The sequence below is a fragment of the Carcharodon carcharias genome, chromosome 8 (genome assembly GCF_017639515.1).
Source record: "Carcharodon carcharias isolate sCarCar2 chromosome 8, sCarCar2.pri, whole genome shotgun sequence".
In the NCBI taxonomy this organism is placed as follows: Eukaryota; Metazoa; Chordata; class Chondrichthyes; order Lamniformes; family Lamnidae; genus Carcharodon; species Carcharodon carcharias.
This window is the reverse complement of record NC_054474.1, coordinates 174,443,908-174,462,540: the sequence shown is the minus strand read 5'-3', so window position 1 is coordinate 174,462,540 and position 18,633 is coordinate 174,443,908. Positions and strand designations below refer to the sequence as shown.

Below are 18,633 nucleotides of genomic sequence, written 5' to 3'. Positions count from 1 at the left end.
TGTGGGAGTAGTGGTGGTGGGATGGTTGGCCTTGATATTTGCACTTGCCAAACCTAGTTATTTTTTAAGAGCTCATCATGGGTGTCCATTGTATAATTCAGATGCCACTGGCAGGACCCCATCAACTGAACTCTGCCCCATGTATCTCAGCCTCACTTCACAGCTCACCAGCTCTGAGATGGAATTTAGAGAAGAGGAGAGATAGGAACAAACATTTTTTTTTTTACACACACACACACACACATGATATACACAAAAAAATTAATTTAATGTAGATTAGTAAGTTTGGCCCTAAGACAAGTAAACAGCCAGGGTTATAGCTTTCAACCGAAGGTGAGTACCTCTATTTTATAATTGGGATTGTGTTTTTCAGGACTGTAACTGTTTCATAAAGTCTGTGAAGTCAGGAAGACCCATGTGAAATTTGAAGATTGATTTTAGGAGACCAATGAACTTGATGTGATGGGATTTATCAGATTCCACTAAACAAACGTGGCCTGTAAAAAGAGCTACCTTACTTAATGAGTGGATAGCTAGATTAATAATGTGCTTGAAATGAAAAATTAGTATAGGGGAATACATTAGAAAAAAAATTATTGTACTAGTAAAAAATTGGATTTGGGTTTTTATTTGGAAAACACATTCTCTGAGATGAATGAAGTGGCAGTGCCACTGGTAGAGTTCGTTTGTGACCCTGGCCAGCTCTGTTAGAAATAACGGTAGCAGTGGCTTCAGACTTAATTGATCCATTTTTCTTTCAAATGAGGGAAATTTAAAAAACTTCAACCTTGTATTTGTTGTGTTTTGTGCGAAAATATTAGTTCAACGAAGGGGGAATAATTGATTCACTATTGCAGTCTATAACCCAGTACCGGTATTCTGGTACGAGATGTTATCAGTTTGCTGAGTAACTATTGTATGCTCAGTTTGTGTAGAGTGTCATCAGAATTTTAATGATAGTCAATAGGCATTAATGATGTATTATCCATTTATTAAACTGCTCAAAGTAGCATTGAGTCCTGCCAAATGAGCATGAATAAAATATTTGACATGGGGACATATCTTAACACTTCCTTTTAGGTTTGACCTTAAGCAATTGACCTCCATTGGGATTTGAAGCTCAGCTATTAACTTTGCATTGCGTGTTTCATGCTTTTGATATTTTTGATCTAAAAGTGGTTTCATTTGACCGGAAAGGATCTTAGATGGGTTTCGTTTTAATCAGTGCTCGTTAACCTTTGGAAAAAGGAAGTTACTACTAGAAAGTTGGGATTCTGGAAACCATTTAATTAAAATAAATATTTCTAGAAATGGGAGACTAAATTTCACAAATTATTTTATCCCAAACTTAAGATTGCTGTTGTAGCTAATTTGTTTTCTCATAATCTAATTTAGGTAAGTCGCATTCTCTACAGCTTTGCCACAGCCTTCCGACGGTCTGCAAAACAGACTCCCCTATCAGCAAATCCACCAACACTAACCCCAGACAGTGATATATTCACATTTACTGTTTCTTTGGAGATTAAAGAAGATGATGGCAAAGGATATTTCAGGTATTTGACTAAGCGTTTGTGTTTTTGTTGTCTTTTGCCTATTAAAGGAGGTGGTGTTAGAGAATGAAATGTTCCTGAAATTCAATACAAATGTGTGGTAATACACTTTGGGAAAAAGAATATGAAGGTCACTTATTACTTGGAAGGTGCAAGTCTAGGTTGGGTAGAGGAACAGAGATCCAAGTACAAATACACCAATCACTAAAAGTTATGCTACAGGTTAGCAAGATCACTTACAAAATGAGCACTAGGCTTTATTTCTAGAGGAATAGACTTGAAAAGTAAGGAAGTTTATGCTAAACTGGTATCAAACCTTGCTTAATCTACAGAGTACTGCATTTTCTTTCTTTCTTTCATGGGATGCCAGCATTTGTTGTCTATCCCTAATTGCCCTGGAGAAGATGGTGGTGCAGTTCTTATTGCCTTTCTGAAAAGGATATAGAGACACTGGGGCGGGTGCAGAGAAGATTTGTAAGAAGATTCCAGAAATATGTGGATATACATATATGGAAAGACAAGTTAGGTCTCCTTTCACTTGAAAAAAAAGGCTAAGGGGTGACCTAATAAAGGCCTTCAGAATTATGAAAGGTTTTGATAGAACGGATACAGAAAGGATGATTCTTGTAGAGAAGAGCATAACTAGAGGCTGTCAATTTAAGATAGTCACCAAAAAATCCAATAGGAAATTCAGAACGTATGAACAAGGAGCAGGTGTAGGCCATTCAACCCCTTGAGCCTGCTCAGCCATTTAACAAGATCATGGCTGATCTGATAGTAACCTCAAATCTGCACCCATCCTACCCTGATAACCTATCACCCCCTTGCTTACCAAGAATCTATCCACCTCTGCCTTAAAAATATTCAAAGAATCTCTTCCTGAAAAGGCGGTGGAAGCAGAGCCCCAAAGACTCACGACCCTCACAGAAAAAATTTTGCCTCATCTCTGTCTTAAATGTGTGACCCCTTACTTTTAAACAGTGACCCCTAGTTCTAGATTCTCCCACAAGAGAAAACATCCTTCCACATTCACCCTGTCAGGACCCCTCAGGATCTTATATGTTTCGTCAAGTCGCCTCTTACTCTTCTAAACTCCAGCGGATACAAGCCTAACCTGTCCAACCTTTCCTCATAAGACAACCCGCTCATTCCAGGTATTAGTCTTTGAACTGCTTCCAACACATTTACATCCTTTAAATAAGGTGACCAGTGCTGTACACAGTATTCCAGATGTGGTCTCAATAGTGCTCTGTAAAACTGAAGTATAACCTCTCTACTTTTGTATTAGTTCCCCTCGCAATAAATGATACCATTCTATTAGCTTTCCTAATTACTTACTGTACCTGCATACTAGCGTTTTGCGCTTCATGCACTAGGACACCCAGATCCCTCTGCATCTCAGAGCTCTGCAACCTCTCTCCATTTAGATAATGTGCCTCTGTTGTTCCTGCCAAAATGGACAGTTTCACATTTTCCAGCATTATAGTCTATTTGCCAGATCTTTGCCTACTTATTTAACCTATCTCTTTTTGTAGCCTCCTTATATCTTCTTCACAACTTACTTTCCTACCTATCTTTGTGTCATCAGCAAATTTGGCAACCATTCCTTCGGTCCCTTTATCCAAGACATTTATATAAACTGTAAACAGTTAAGGTCCCAGCACTGATCCCTGTGGCACACTCCTTGTGACACCACTCTGATCCCTGTGGCACATCTTGCCAACTGGAAAAAGACCCATTTATGCCTACTCTCTGCTTCCTGTTAGCCAGCCAATCTTCTATCCATGCCAATATGTTACCTCATTTTACCATGAGCTTTTATTTTCCACAATAACCTTTGATGTGGTACTTTATCAAATGTCTTATAGAAATCGAAGTACAGTGCATCCACCGGTTCCCCTTTATCCATTGCACATGTTACTTCCTCAAAGAACTCCAATAGTTGGATAAACATGATTTCCCTTTCACAAAACCATGTTGACTCAGCCTGATTACCTTGAACTTATCCATGCTATAGCTTCTTTAATAGTTTCTAATATTTTCCCTATGACAGATGTTAAGCTAACTGGCCTGTATTTTCCTGCTTTCTGTCTCCCTCCCTTTTTGAATAATGGAGTTATATTTGCTCTCCTCCAATCTAATGGGACCTTTCCCAAATCTAGGGAGTTTCAGAAAATTAAAACCAATGCATCAACTATCTCACTAGCCACTTCTTTTAAGACCCTAGGATGAAGCCCATCAGGACCTGGGCACTTGTCAGCCTGCAGCTCAAACAATTTACTAGTACCATTTCTCTGGTAATTGTAATTTTTGAGTTCCTCCCTCCTTTCCATTTCCTGACTTATAGCTGTTCCTGGGGTGATCCTCTGTAGTGAAGACTGATAAAAAATACCTGTTCAATTCATCTGCAATTTCCTTGTTTTCCATTATCCATTCCCCAGACTCACTTTCTATGGGTCCAATGCTCACTTTGTTAATTCATTTCTTTTAAAAATATTTATAGGAACTCTTACTATCTGTTTTTATAATTCTGGCTAGCTTTCTCTCGTACTACAATTTCCCCCTCCTTATTAATCTTTCAGTCATCCTTTGCTGTTCCTTATATTCTGTCCAATCTTCTGACCTTCCACCCATCTTTGCACACTTATGTGCTTTTCTTTTAAATTTCATACTATCTTTAACCTTTCTAGTCAACCACGGATGGTAGTGCCTGTCTCTTTCTTACTCAGAATTCTGTGTATTCTTTTGCCCAGACAGTGGTGAGATTGCGGAACTTGCTACCACAGAGAGTGGTTAAAGTGAACAGGATAGTTGCATATGGAAGGCAGGCAGGAAAGATCATGATCAGATCAGCCATGATCTTGTTGACTGGCAGAGTAGGCTTGAGGGACTAAATGGCCTACTCCTCCTCCTATTTCTTATATTCTAATAAAATAGTACTTAGTATCTCAAAGTAGTAATGTGGCATATGAATTTCAGTGCCAGTGTGATGCTAGGTATGTAGGCCTACATCCCAAAGCCTGGCGGATTGCATCAGACAACATGGCCCTGCTGCTGTTCGTAAAGGGCAAGGTACAGACCGTACCCAACCAGCCCATGCTTTTAAAACTCAAAACACAGTGCCCAACATTAGAGATGATTCCACGATTGGACAACATTTGCTAAATAATCCTCAGTGTGCCAATAACCAATTTAAGATTGTCAGTCGGGCTCACAATGTGGCACATTTGTGTGTATTGGGCACTACATATATTAATACACAGGGTCCTGTTCTTTTCACACAGAAGAACATGTACACATGTTGCACCTAAACTAACTAAACAAAATAAGTGACAGCCATTCAGTGGTTTATTCCTCTGGGGAATGCCTTGACCAATCTGTAAGTTTCAGTCAGATCTCCCCTCATCCTTCTAAACTCCATCGAGGACCATTTGTACTCTGCAGCAAAATAGTTTACCCGTAACTGCTGAGGAATATACTCCAATGTGCTCGTGTGACATTTCCATTTTGCATGTCAAGGAGACTCTTATCTTTTTTCGTGATGCAACATTGTATTGAATTATGGTGACATTTTGTGCTACCGGAAACTGCATTGATGCTTCTGCTGCTATATTAAATTAAAATCTGTCAGACATCGGAGAGAGAAATCTTTCCCGCAATAGCGAAGTGGGATGCGGACTTGGCCTCAGAGGTGAATACCCAGTAATAAAATGTATTGAGTTCGTTTGCACGAATTGGCAAAATGAGTTTGATGTTGTTTTTCCATTTTGCTTGACAGTGCAGTCCCCAAAGATAAAGATAAGCAGTGTTTCAAACTCCGACAAGGAGTGGAAAAGAAGATTGTGATCTACGTGCAGCAAGCATCCAATAAGGAGCTTATCATTGAAAGGTATCAAATCATATCACCTGAACAATAAGAAAAGATGATATTTGGATAATTTGCCAATTTTTTGAATTGTTTTATTGTTCTAAATTGTTCTGTTAGCCTGCCTTTGCCCTCGTGTTTGTGCTTCAAATTTCTGGTGAGAAGCTGCTTGAAAATCATACTTTATGGCTGTATTGTGATGTGAATGGAATTGGTGTGGAAAACATTCCCAATTCATGTCACTGGAGTAAACTTCCAAGTGATTCAACATGGAATTCAACATAATTTTAAGTTTTAGGATTAGAATGCAAAATCGTTTTCAGAATAATGCCAGCTTCATAGGTGGGCACCCCCTACTCGATTTTTACTTCCCTATACCAGTTATCCTTATAAAACTGTCTGTCTGACTGAGACAAGTTGTGCCAGCTGGTCTATTTTGTATAGTGAATTTAAATCCACAATGAACAAGCCTGAGATTTGCCAAACTAATTTCCTGTAAGATCCTAGTAGAGCTCAGGGAGCTGAACACCTTCCTGTACCAGTTATTCATATGCTACCTAAACCTTGCTGTTACTTGTAAAATGTCAAACTTCCAGAACTAACCTTGATACTGCCGATAAGCCCTTATGTAAAGCTTATCCCCGGTTTCTCAGTGTTGTGTACACTGCCAGGTTTGAATAATTATGTGACTACGTCTTGTAACTGAAAACAATAGAGAAGACAGTTAGCACCTTGTGTAAATTGGCTTATGGTTTCCAGTGATTTTATGATTCATTGACTATCTGTGGAAGTTGGGATTTCAGTTTCTGCTGAGGTAGCCAACTACACACATTATAGTGTTCTGTAAGATGGAGAGAGGTGAAAAGGGGGCAATAAAAAATGAATGAAGAGCAAACTGAAACAGGATGCAAGATAAAGGATACGTTTGGTCAGTGGCGAAGGACCAGTGCTTGCTATTCATTAAACTAACAGCTGCTCACAGAATTTTTTGGGAACTTTTAAGTGTAGACTTGCTGTCATTGAGCTCTGACTCCGTGCAGCGCCCATTGTAAAGAATCTGGCATTGTGAGCAAGATAAGAAAAAGGTTCTTCAACCAATCAGACTGAAGAATCCTCATTGAGACGGAGTCTGACCAGGAATTATAAACTAGATTCAAATCATGTATCGAAAGCGAAATAAAGATTTGGAAAGAGAGATGTAATTGAGGGAGAGTTAAGAGACAGAGCAAATAAAAAGATATTTTAATTTCTAAATCTCTAATTACATTCTGGTGGAATGAGACGTCACACATATAAAATAAAATTTTCAATGCCAGGTGGATTGTTTGGCTGTAATTGTGACTTCTCAAACTGTCAAAAATTCACTTTGGCCTGAATGCAGCAGCCCGGACGTTTTCTGGCCTGGTTAGTGGGTGAGGACTGCAAATTCACACCCTCTTGAGGATTTTGATGCTGAGTCTTTTGGTGAGATAGTCATAGTGCAGCCTATGGAGGAACAGAGTTACTTGGACTGCAATTAACTGTGCGTGTGTCGATTTAACAATTGGCTGTACTATTTACTCGATGCAAATTTTGGGCCAAGGAACGCGAGGATTCGTTGTTGGTGCAAGCATAAATCGTCCCTCTCCCTGTCCCAACCTCTGTCCCCCACCGTCTGCCACATCTCAGCGTGCGGCCTCTCAGCAACTCTATCTCTCTCTCTCTCTCTCTCTCTCTCTCTCTCTCTCTCTCTCTCTGTCTCTATCTCTCTCTCTCTTCTGCAACCTCCTCCTCTCTCCTCCCCCCCCAAACCTCCCGGCGTCATCCTCTCTTCCCCCCACCTCCCCACTTCGGTGTCCTGCCCCTCCACACCCCCAGTGTCACCCTCTTAACATCACCCACCTGGGCTCCTGATTTAAATATCAACGACCTTGTACAAGAGATAAGGGAATCTGCGATTTGAGTTTGAATCAAAAAAACACGATGAATAAAAGTTATGCCTGTTAAACCTGAAATCACTTTTCATCCAGAAATGTTCATATACTCTGAATCAGATTTACTCCTTTTTTGGTCTTTTTTAAAATTCATTTACGGGATGTGGGCATCGCTGGCTGGGCCAGCATTAATTCCAAATTGCCCCTTGAGAAGGTGGTGGTGAGCTGCCTTCTTGAACCGCTGCTGTCCATGTTGTGTAGGTACACCCACAGTGCTGTTAGGGAGGGAGTTCCAGGATTTTGACCCAATGACAGTGAAGGAACGGTGATATATTTCCAAGTCAGGATGGTGAGTGGATTGGAGGGGAACTTCCAGGTGGTGGTATTCCCATCTGTCTGCTTTCCTTGTCCTTCTGATTGGTAGCAGCAGTGGGTTTGGAAGGTGCTGCCTAAGGAGCCTTGGTGAGTTTCGGCAGTGCATCTTGTAGATGGTGAATACAGCTGCCACTATTCCTCGATGGTGGATAGAGTTAATGTTTGTTGAAGGGGTACCTATCAAGTGGACTGATTTTTCCTAGATAGGGTCAAGTTTCTTGAGTCTTGGAGCTGCACTCATCCAGGCAAGTGGAGATTATTCCATCACACTCCTGACTTGTACTTTGAAGATGGTGGACAAGCTTTGGGGAGTCAGGAGGTGAGTTAACCTGCCGCAGGATTCCTAGCCTCTGACCTGCTCTTGTAGCCACTGTAATTGCATGACTAGTCCAGTTCAGTTTCTGGCTAATGGTAACCCCCCCCAGGATGTTGGTAGTGGGGGATTCAGTGACGGTAATGCCATTGAATGTCAAGGGGCGATGGTTAGATTCTCTCTTGTTGGAGATGGCCATTGCCTGGCACTTGTGTAGTGTGAATGTTACTTGCCACTTGTCAGCCCAAGTGTGGATATTGTCCAGGTCTTGCTGCATTTGAACATGGACTGCTTCAGCGTCGGAGGAGTCACAAATGGTGCTGAACATTGCGCAATCATCAGCGAACTTCCCCACCTCTGACCTCATGATGAAGCGGCTGAAGATGGCTGGGCGAGAGTTTCCCGCCTTATTCCCAGTGACTCCCGTTTTGCTGGGGCTCCTTGATGCCGCACTCGGTCAGATGTTGCCTTGATGCGAAAGACAGTCACTCTGACCTCACCTCAGGAGTTCAACTCTTTTGTCCCATGTTTAAACTAAGGTTGTGGTGAGGTCAGAAGCTGAGTGACCCTGGTGGAACCCAAACTGAGTGTGCAGGTTATTGCTAAGCAAGTGCTGCTTGATAGCATTGTTGATGACCCCTCCCATCACTTTACTGATGATCATGAGTAGACTGATGGGGCGGTAATTGGCTGGTTTGGATTTGTCCTGCTTTTGTGTACAGGACGTACCTGGGCAATTTTCCACATTGTTGTAACTATTCTGGGACAGCTTGTCTTGGGGTGTGCCAAGTTCTGTACTATTGTCTTCAGTACCATGACCAGAATATTGCCAGGGCCACAGCCTTTGCAGTATCCAGTGCCTTCAACCATTTCTTGATGGCACGTGGAATGAATTGAATTGGCTGAAGACTGGCATTTGTAATGCTGAGGACCTCCAGAGGAGGCCGAGATGGACCATCCACTTGGCAGTCCTGGCTGAAGATTTTTACATAGAAACATAAAATAGGAGCGGGAGTAGGCCATTCGGCCCTTCGAACCTGCTCCGCCATTCATCATGATCATGGCTGATCATTCAACTCACTAGCCTGCTACCACTTTCTCCCCATATCCTTTGATCCCTTTTGCCCCAAGAGCTATATCTAACTCCTTCTTGAAAACATACAATGTTTTGACCTCAACTACTTTCTGTGGTAGCGAATTCTAGAGGCTCACCACTCTCTGGGTGAAGAAATTTCTCCTCATCTCAGTCCTAAATGGTCTACCCCATATCCTCAGACTGTGACCCCTGGTTCTAGACTACCCCACCATTGGGAACATCCTTCCTGCAGCTACCCTGTCAGAATTTTATAGATTTCTGAGATCTCCCCCACCCACACTCCCCCCCTGCCCTCATTCTTCTGAACTCCAGCGGATATAATCCTAAACAACTCAACCTCTACTCATATGTCAGTCCTGTCATCCCAGGAATCAGTCGGGTAAACCTTCGCTGCACTCCTTCTATAGCAAGTACATCCTTCCTCAGATAAGGAGACCAAAACTGCACACAGCATTCCACATGTGGTCTCACCAAGGCCCTGTACAATTGTAGCAAGACATCCCTGCTCCTGTACTCGAATCCTCTGGCTATGAAGGCCAGCATACCATTTGCCTTCTTTACCGCTTGCTGCACCTTCATGCTTACCTTCAGTGACTGGTGTACGAGGACACCCAGGTCTCGTTGCACATTCCCCCCTCTCAATTTATAGCCATTCAGATAATAACCTGCCTTCCTGTTTTTGTTACCAAAGTGGATAACCTCACATTTATCCACATTATACTGCATCTTCATTTACCCACTCACTCAGCTTGTCCAAATCACACTGAAGCATCTTTGCATCCTCCTCTCAGCTCACCCTCCCACCCAACTTTGTGTCATCTGCAAATCTGGAGATATTACACTTAGTTCCCTCACCTAAATCATTAAAATATATTGTGAATAGCTGGCGTCCCAGCACCAATCCCCGCGGTACCCCACTAGTCACTGCCTGCCATTTGGAAAAAGACCCGTTTATTTCTACTCTTTGTTTCCTGTCTGCCAACCAGTTTTCTATCCATCTCTATACACCATCCCCAATCCCATGCGCTTTAATTTTACAATCTAAGCTGTTATGAAAGCCCAAATAAACCACATCCACTGGCTCCCCGTAATCAACTCTACTAGTTACATCCTTGAAAAATTTCAGTAGATTTGTCAAGCATGATTTCCCTTTCGTAAACCCATGCTGACTGTCCGATTCTGCCACTGTTTTCCAAGTGCTCAGCTATTAAATCTTTTATAATGGACTGTAGAATTTTCCCCACTACCAACGTCAGGTTGACTGGTCTATAATTCTCTGTTTTCTCTCTACCTTCCTTTTTAAATAGTGGGGTTACATTAGCTACCCGCCAATCTGTAGAAACTGTTCCAGGGTCTGTGGAATCTCGATAGATGACCATCAATGCATCCACTATTTCTAGGGCCACTTCCTTAAGTACTCTGGGATGTAGATTATCAGGCCCCGGGGATTTATCAGCCTTCAATCCCATCAATTTCCCCAACAACATTTACCTACGAATACTGATTTCTTTCAGTCCCTCCCTCTCACTAAACCCTGTGTTCCCCAACATTTCTGGTATGTTATTAGTGTCCTCCTTTGTGAAGGCAGAACCAAAGTATGTATTTAGTTGGTCAGCCATTTCTTTGTTCCCCATTATAAATTCCCCTGTTTCTTCCTGTAAGGGACCTACATTTGTCTTCAATCTTTTTCTCTTCACATACCTATAGAAACTTTTTACAGTCAGTTTTTATGTTCCCTGCAAGCTTACTCTCATACTCTATTTTCCTCTTCTTAATTGATCCCTTGGTCCTCCTTTGCTGAATTCTAAACTGCTCCCAATCCTCAGGTCTTTTTTTAGCCAATTTGTATGCTTCTTCCTTGGTTCTAACACTATCTCTAATTTTCCTTGTAAGTCATGGTTTGGCCACGTTTCCTGTTCTACTTTTGCGCCAGACAGGAATAAACGGTTGTTGCAGTTCATCCATGCGCTCTTTGAATGTCTGCCATTGCCTATCCACTGTCATCCCTTTCAGTAACATTTCCCAATCCATCATAGCCAACTCGCACCTCATACCATCGTAGTTTCCTTTATTAAGATTCAGGATCCTAGTTTCAGAATTAACTACGTCACTTTCCATCTTGAAGAAGAATTCTATCATATTATGGTCGTCCATCCCCAAGGAGCCTCGTCAATCAAGTTGTGCATTTATTCCTTTCTCGTTACACAATACCCAGTCTAGGATGGCCTGTTCTCTAGTTGGCTCCTCAACGTATTGGTCCAGAAAAACATCCCGTATACACTTCAAGAATTCCTTCTCTACGGCATTACTAATTTGAATTGCCCAATCTATATGAAGATTAAAGACACCCATAATTACAGATGTTCCTTTATTGCATGCATCTCTAATTTCCTGTTTAATGCCATTCCCAACATCACTACTACCGCTTGGGGGTCCATGTACAACCCCCACTATCGTATTTTGGCCCTTAGGGTTTCTCAGCTCTACCCATATAGAATCCACATAGTCGGAGCTAATATCTTTCCTCACTATTGCATAAATTCCCTCTTTAACCAGCAATGCAACTCCACCGCCTTTTCCTTTTTGTCTGTCCTTAAATACTGAATACCCCTGGATGTTCAGTTCCCATCCCTGGTCACCCTGCAGCCATGTCTCCGTGATCCCGACTATATCATACCTGTTTACATCTATTTGCGCGGTTAATTCATCCACTTTATCGCGAATGCTCCTCACGTTAAGGCACAAAGCCTTAAGGCTTGTCTTTTTAACATTACTTGTCCTGTTCCCACTATTTCTCACCGAGGCCCTGTTTGATTCTTGCCCTTGATTTCTCTGCCTGTCACTTTTCTTATTCTCCTTTCTGTCTTTTGTTCTTGTCCTTGATTCTGCCTCCTCTGACTCCTTGCATAGGTTCCCATCCCCCTGCCATTTTAGTTTAAACCCTCCCCAACCACTCTAGCAAATATTGCCCCTAGGACATCAGTCCCTGTCCTGCCCAGGTGTAACCCGCCCAGTTTGTACCGGTCCCACCTCCCCCAGAACCTGTCACAATTCCCCAGGAATCTGAAACCCTCCCCCTCACACCATCTCTTCAGCCACGTATTCATCCAATATATCCTGCTATTTCTACTCTGACAAGCACATGGCACTGGTAGTAATCCTCAGATCGCTACCTTTGAGGCCCTACTTTTCAACTTACTCCCTAACTCCCTATATTCTGCTTTTAGGACCTCATCCCTTTTTTTAACTTATGTCATTTATGCCAATGTGTACCACGGCCACTGGCTGTTTACCCTCCCCATTCAGAATGTCCTGTAGCCGCTCTGAGACATCCTTGACCCTAGCACCAGGGAGGCAACATACCATCCTGGAGTCTCATTTGCGGCCACAGAAACGCCTATCTATTCCCCTTACAATTGAATCCCCTATAACTATTGCATTCCCACACTTTTTACTCCTCCCCTGTGCAGCAGAGCCATTCTGAATTCACCCTGGTGCAATGAATTTGGCCGTTTCTGCTTTCCCCGAGAGGCCATTCCCCTCAGCAGTATACAAAGCGGTATATCTGTTTTGCAGGGGAATAGCCACTGGAGATTTGTGCACTGCCTGCCTAGTCCTCTTGTTCTGCCTGGTGGTCACCCATTCCCTTCCTGCCTGTGGGCTCTTAGCCTGCAGTGTGACCACCTCTCTATACGCGCTATCCACGATACTCTCTGCCTCGCGAATGCTCCAGTGTCCTCAGCCGCCGCTGCAGCTCTAAAACCCTGGGTTTCAGGAGCTGCAGCTGGAGACACTTCCCACACACATGGTGGCCGCGGGCACTGGAAATGTTCCCGGCTTCCCACATGGAGCAGGAGGAGCACACCACGGCGGCTTTGAGCTCTCCTGCCATGACTTACCCCTTTAAATTAAATTAAACCTTTTGGAAGATACTTAGTATCAAATAATATCAATTACTCTAAGGCCCTTCTTCACTGCTCCTCGTTGTTACCGGATATAACCCTTACAAACGATGAACCACAAAATAAGACCTTAAAAACTATAAGCAATAAAAGTAGTAAATACTTACCTGCCCGTACTCAAAGGATCATCTCATTCCCTCTTCACCGAGCACCCAAAGCAGCACTCCAGTGCAGACTGTGATGCTGACTGCAGGACACTCTTCGCAGATGTTGCGAATGCTTCAGCCTTATCTTTTGCACTGCTGTGCTGGGCTCCTCCGTCATTGAGGATGGGGATATCTGTGGAGCTTCCTCCTTCCAGTGAATTGTTTAATTGTCCACATCATTCACAACTGCAGGCAGCAGGACTGCGGAGTTTTGACCTGATCCATTGGTTGTGGGATGGCTTAGCTCTGTCTATCACTTGCTGCTTATGTTTGGCATGCAAATAGTCCTGTGTTTTAGCTTCACCAGGTTGACACCTCATTTTTAGGTATGCCTGGTGCTGCTCCTGGCATGCTCCCTCCTGCACTCTTCATTAAACTGGGGTTGATCCCCTGGCTTGGTAATAAGGTAGAGTGGGGTTTATGTTGGACCATGAGGTTACAGGTTGTGGTTGAGTACAGTTCTGCTGCTGATGTTTGCCCAGTCTTGAGTTGATAGATCTGTTTCAATTCTATCCCATTTAGCACGGTGGTAGTGCCACACAACATGATGGAGGGTATCCTCAATATGAAGATGGGACTTTGTATCTATTTGGACTATTGTGGCTGTCACTGAGACCACTGCACAAACCCCTTTTTGGCCAATTAATTGGGGTTTGATGTTGTGGCATGAAGCTCAATTCCTGTACAGATTTTGCTCAGATGAGAATATGAGAACTGTGTAGTGTGCAGGCATATAATTTTTGTACCTGTACCCTAAATTTCCTATTTGACTTGTTTCACCCCTTCCACTTTATTCTTTCAACAAATACTTTGCTTCAGGAAAATGGTCTGGTGTACATTGGAAACTGTTTGTGTATGCTCAGGAGGTACAAGGCTTTGGAACTTGTTTGTTTAACGTTTGTGTTTTACCTTTGCTTTTCTTTGTGCATGGGTTTGAATAAATTGGATTTTCCTAATATCTGCATTGATCAATTAAAGCCTTCAGTTTCCACTAAAATCCTGTTACTTCACTAAAAGTGCAGTACCATTGAAAATCAGCAAATGCCACTATTTCGGCTCACTGGTTTTGGGTACCACCACACAGCAGTATATCCTAAAGGAGGTAATTTGCAAGGATTTCAGGATTTTGTTAAACGTAAACCTTTAATGCAAAAGGAGGCCACTAGACCCAAATTACCTGTACCAATGGAAGTCTCTGACCTAAGCTGTCGCCTCTAAATCTACTTTCCTACTTTTTTTTCTGTAATATTTGTTGTCAACTGCTTAATTGTTTCTTAAATGCAGTGATTGACTCAGCTTTGTTTGCAACAATGCATTCCTTTTTGTCACAACTGTTTGCGTGGAACATTTCCTTCTACCCTTTAAACCTCTAATACAAATCCCATTAACTGCCACTTGCAACCAATTCAGCATCCTGTGGACCCAATTCACAATTTATCCTGTCAAATCCTAGCATTTTTAAAACTTCTGTCATATCCCCCTCCATTTTCTCGGCTCCGTTTGTACAATGTTTTCTCAAATTTCCATCTTTAACTACATTCTTCCATTCTTGGTAATATCAGTCGATATGCATTGTACAGTTTGCAATAACATCAGCTATTTCGCCCATAATGCGGCATCCTAAACTGTCCACCCTATTTTAATTGTTATCTAACACAAATTACTGTATTTAAAATGCAAGTTTGCTCTTCTATTAAAAAATTGTAACAGGGTTTTAAAATAGAACACTGCAACCAAGTAATAGAGTAAGAATGAACATCATAACATGTTTTATTCTACCCATAACTTTATCAATGTTTTCAGTTGTGTTCTCTCATTAGGTGCTTTGGCCTTCTTCTCAGCCCTGGCAAAGATGTACGCAACAGTGACATGCATCTTTTGGATTTGGTAAGATGGTATTCAAACTTTTTTTGGCTAAAAAAGCGTCATTTCTTTCATTTTCCTTGTTTCAAATATGTCATACAGTGAATTAGGGAGTTCTTAATCAGGCTGTTTCAGTTTAATGAAATATTGGTGGGAAGAGCTGTAAAGTAAATGGAACTCAGTAGTGTTGTAAAATTTGAGGTAATTTCACCATAGCTTTAAAGGTTGGAACATGCCTATTTTTTTAATGAGTCACCACTTTTTGGAAAAGTCATAGATTGCATTGAGTCAAAACAGAAAATGCTGAAAACACTCAGCAGGTCATGGCAGCATCTGTGAAAAGAGTAACAGTTAACATTTCCGTTCAATGACCCTGCATCAGTTCTGCTTTTGTGATGAGTCACCCTGGAGAACCACAGAAGTCAAACCCTGTAATGTTTTGAAAGCCTTCCCCTCTTCTCCCTGCTTAAGGATGGGCATTCAGGTTACAGACACATGGCTGCCCTGAACCATGGGCTGGGATTTCCGAAAAGGAAACTATGAATTAAGAACCAGGAATAAGGGAAGATGTTTCTATTTCAGAGGCCCAGTCGAGAAGTAAGCACAGACGTGTAGGCAAAAACTAAAACTAGAAGGATTGTTTTACCCTCATGGAATGGCTGATGCAAAGACAAATATGCCATGGATGCCTTTCACCCCATATAAACAGACCTCCTGATGTAGCTCTTTTATATCTAAAAATAAAATTCATGGATTTCTAGGATGCTGAAAAACCAAACTATGCCAGTGAAAGAGGAAATATTCCCGGTTTCACCTAGAGCCTTGTGCTCTGACTTTCTGTAATTGAGAAAAGGCAAGGCTCCCAGTGGGCATACCTGCTGGGGCTCTTATCTCTCTTTTTAAAAAAAAACGGAATTATAATTCAAAGGAAAATTTTTGCAATGGGTTGATGCCTAACCCCCGTGGAAGACTGACAAGTAAGGTGAGGGTTTGGCCCCTTTTTACAACATCCTATTACAATATTGCATCGCAACCTACAACCAGTTTGGGTTGTACTTTACCAATGCTGGGTCCATTGAGTGGGACTGGAAGGAGGAGTCTAATCGACAACCTGAGCCTAAAGAAACTTTTCATTTTTTCACTTACCCGATGAGGCAGGGAGGCGAGCTCTGAGGGGCTCTTGCTTCTGGTTGGAAGCGACCGGGAGGCCATGGCTTACAAGGCTACGGGCCTGGTACTGGAAAGTGGGATTAGAGTAGTTCAGTACTTGCTTGACCGGCGCAGACTCGATGGGCCAAAGGGCCTTTTTCTGTGCTGTAGAGCTCCATGCCTATGACTTGTTGGACAGGAGGTAAAAGTGGGAGAATGCAGGTTTGGTACATAAATATAAATCAAGGCTGTGGCCAAATTGCAGAAAGCAGAATGAAGCAGCCCTGTTCAAACCTGTTCTCAGTTTGTCAGATTATTGGATTATTGTGTGATTATCTGAGGATGCTAACTTGACACTAGAGCTCTGAAGAAAATTTACGCAGACTTTTAAGGACAGAATTTTGCCCTTGATGGGCGGGTGGGCCCAACCGGCTCGGCGGTGGGCGAGCAGCCGATCGCCGCCGAAATGGGTCCCGCTGCCATTTTAAGTGGGCGGGCCACCCGACGGGCAGTGCTGTGCGTTTCCTGTATGGCCAGGGAGCGATTCCCCAACTGTCAGAGTGTGTTCTTCTGTGCTGGCGCGTGAAAGAGCGCACGTCTCCCTGAGGCAAAGTGCTGCCTCAGGGAGATCACTGAAAGGCTGGCAAATATAAAAAATAGAACAATGAAAAATTCATTACCATGTCCCCCTCGTGAAAACGTCACACGAGATGGGACGTGTTAATGAAAGAAACAAAAACTTTATTAAACGTTTTTAAAACCGCTATCCAACCTCATCCCGCCACTCGAGGTTTGTAAAAAAATAAAAATCACCTACCTGCCTGCCTGATGGGCTTGTGCACTGAGCCGAAGTGTGCACGGGCTCCTCAAAATCATCGACGAAGAGCAAGTTAAGGGCCTCAACGAGGCCTTTAATTAATGGCGGGCGCGCGTCCCACTGCATAGCGCGCCCGCCAACCGAAATATCGCGATGCCGCGTGCTGATGTCGGGACGTTCGCGTGACATTTTAAGCGCTGATGTGCAGGCTCCACCACCCGCATGTCAGCCAGAAAATTCAGCCCTAAATGTTAATTCTGTTTCCCCGTGCACAGATGCTGCCAGACCTGCTGCGTTTTTCCAACATTTTCTGTTTTTATAATTACTGTAGTAGGGCTGCTGCAAATAAAGCAGGGTTGAGTGCTTCCTCTCTGGCAATATAGATCCCATGTGAAATGAGCTTGACCAGCCTCAAACTGGCTTCTTGTGATCCTGGGCTATTAGCATAAAATAAGCTATAATTCAGATAGATGGTGTGGATATAAAGTAAAAACTGCACACACTGGTAGAACAGGAACAGGCACAGCTCCTGAGGCTGAGTGAAAACACAATTCACAAAGGTCACTTCCACCATGTCATGGTTAACTCAGGTTGCAGATGCCTGTTTGAGTATTAAGCCCTATACCAGGAGACTTGATTTGTTCTAGTTGTCTTTGGCACTTAAAGTAGAGTTGTCACTAAGCTGCCCCAAGATCTGCTCTTTTTCTTTCAGTCTGTGGTTTGACAGCTTTTGTGATGAGAAGTTGTGTCGCATTTAAAATAAATAAAATTTGCATATGTGTTCAAGCAGTCCTCTGCTGAAAATTACTTCATAGTATAAATATAGGTGGTTTCACCCACAGATGTAAATTAGAATACCAGAAACAGTTTTGTAATATAAATTAGGTATTAGTTAACAAGAGTAGCAGTAAACCAATTCTGTTGCAATATATGTCTTTATTTGCAGGAATCAATGGGTAAAAGCTCAGATGGTAAATCGTACATAATAACTGGTAGCTGGAATCCCAACACATCGCATTTTCAAGCTGTAAATGAAGAAACACCTAAAGGTAATAAAATATGCCTTTCTTAAAGATGTAAAGTGAACGGTAACATTTTAAAGCATGCCTTGTTATGGAATTATTTGCATGTTCTCATACCTTAAAGTAAAGTTAGCAGAATTAAAAGTCCAGATTACATAGAAACACAAACTATGCTTTTACCTGCTTGATTCCACTACAAATTCTGTGGTTCTATACATAGAATTAATCTTTGAAATAACTGATTGGTGAGCAGGATTTGGTGTATATTAGATACAGACAACAGAGCTTAGGATGAGCTCCAGTTTATAGAGGGTGGAATTTGGGATGCTAACCAGGAGAGCACATAATGACAAAAATAGAGGAACCATGTCATCTGATGCTGTGTTTGTTTTTGATTTGTGATATGGCAGGCAGTCCTCCCTTAGTGTGTCTTTAATTTTTTTAATTTGAAATGGCTTCACTAACAAGTGACATTTTTTGATGGTGTTTATTCTGGAAGTAATGATAGGATGTGGCGACAGGTAGCATTGCCAGCTCAAGCTTTGCTGGTAGTTCTCAACAT

The 18,633-nt window shown here is 42.3% G+C and overlaps 1 protein-coding gene across 6 annotated transcripts in view; it reads left to right on the top strand.

Moving 5' to 3' along the window:
* LOC121280726 (rab GTPase-activating protein 1) overlaps positions 1 to 18,633 on the top strand; it is a 193,730-nt gene that overhangs the window by 69,484 nt on the left and 105,613 nt on the right. For 5 of the 6 annotated variants that reach the window (XM_041192852.1, XM_041192855.1, XM_041192850.1 and 2 more), the window contains 4 exons: positions 1,396 to 1,553; positions 5,329 to 5,439; positions 15,041 to 15,107; positions 17,996 to 18,098. In XM_041192852.1, the coding sequence (XP_041048786.1) occupies positions 1,396 to 1,553; positions 5,329 to 5,439; positions 15,041 to 15,107; positions 17,996 to 18,098 (439 nt within the window). Of the gene's footprint in view, positions 1 to 1,395; positions 1,554 to 5,328; positions 5,440 to 15,023; positions 15,108 to 17,995; positions 18,099 to 18,633 lie in introns of those variants that run through there. The other variant, XM_041192856.1, reaches the window with a different exon arrangement.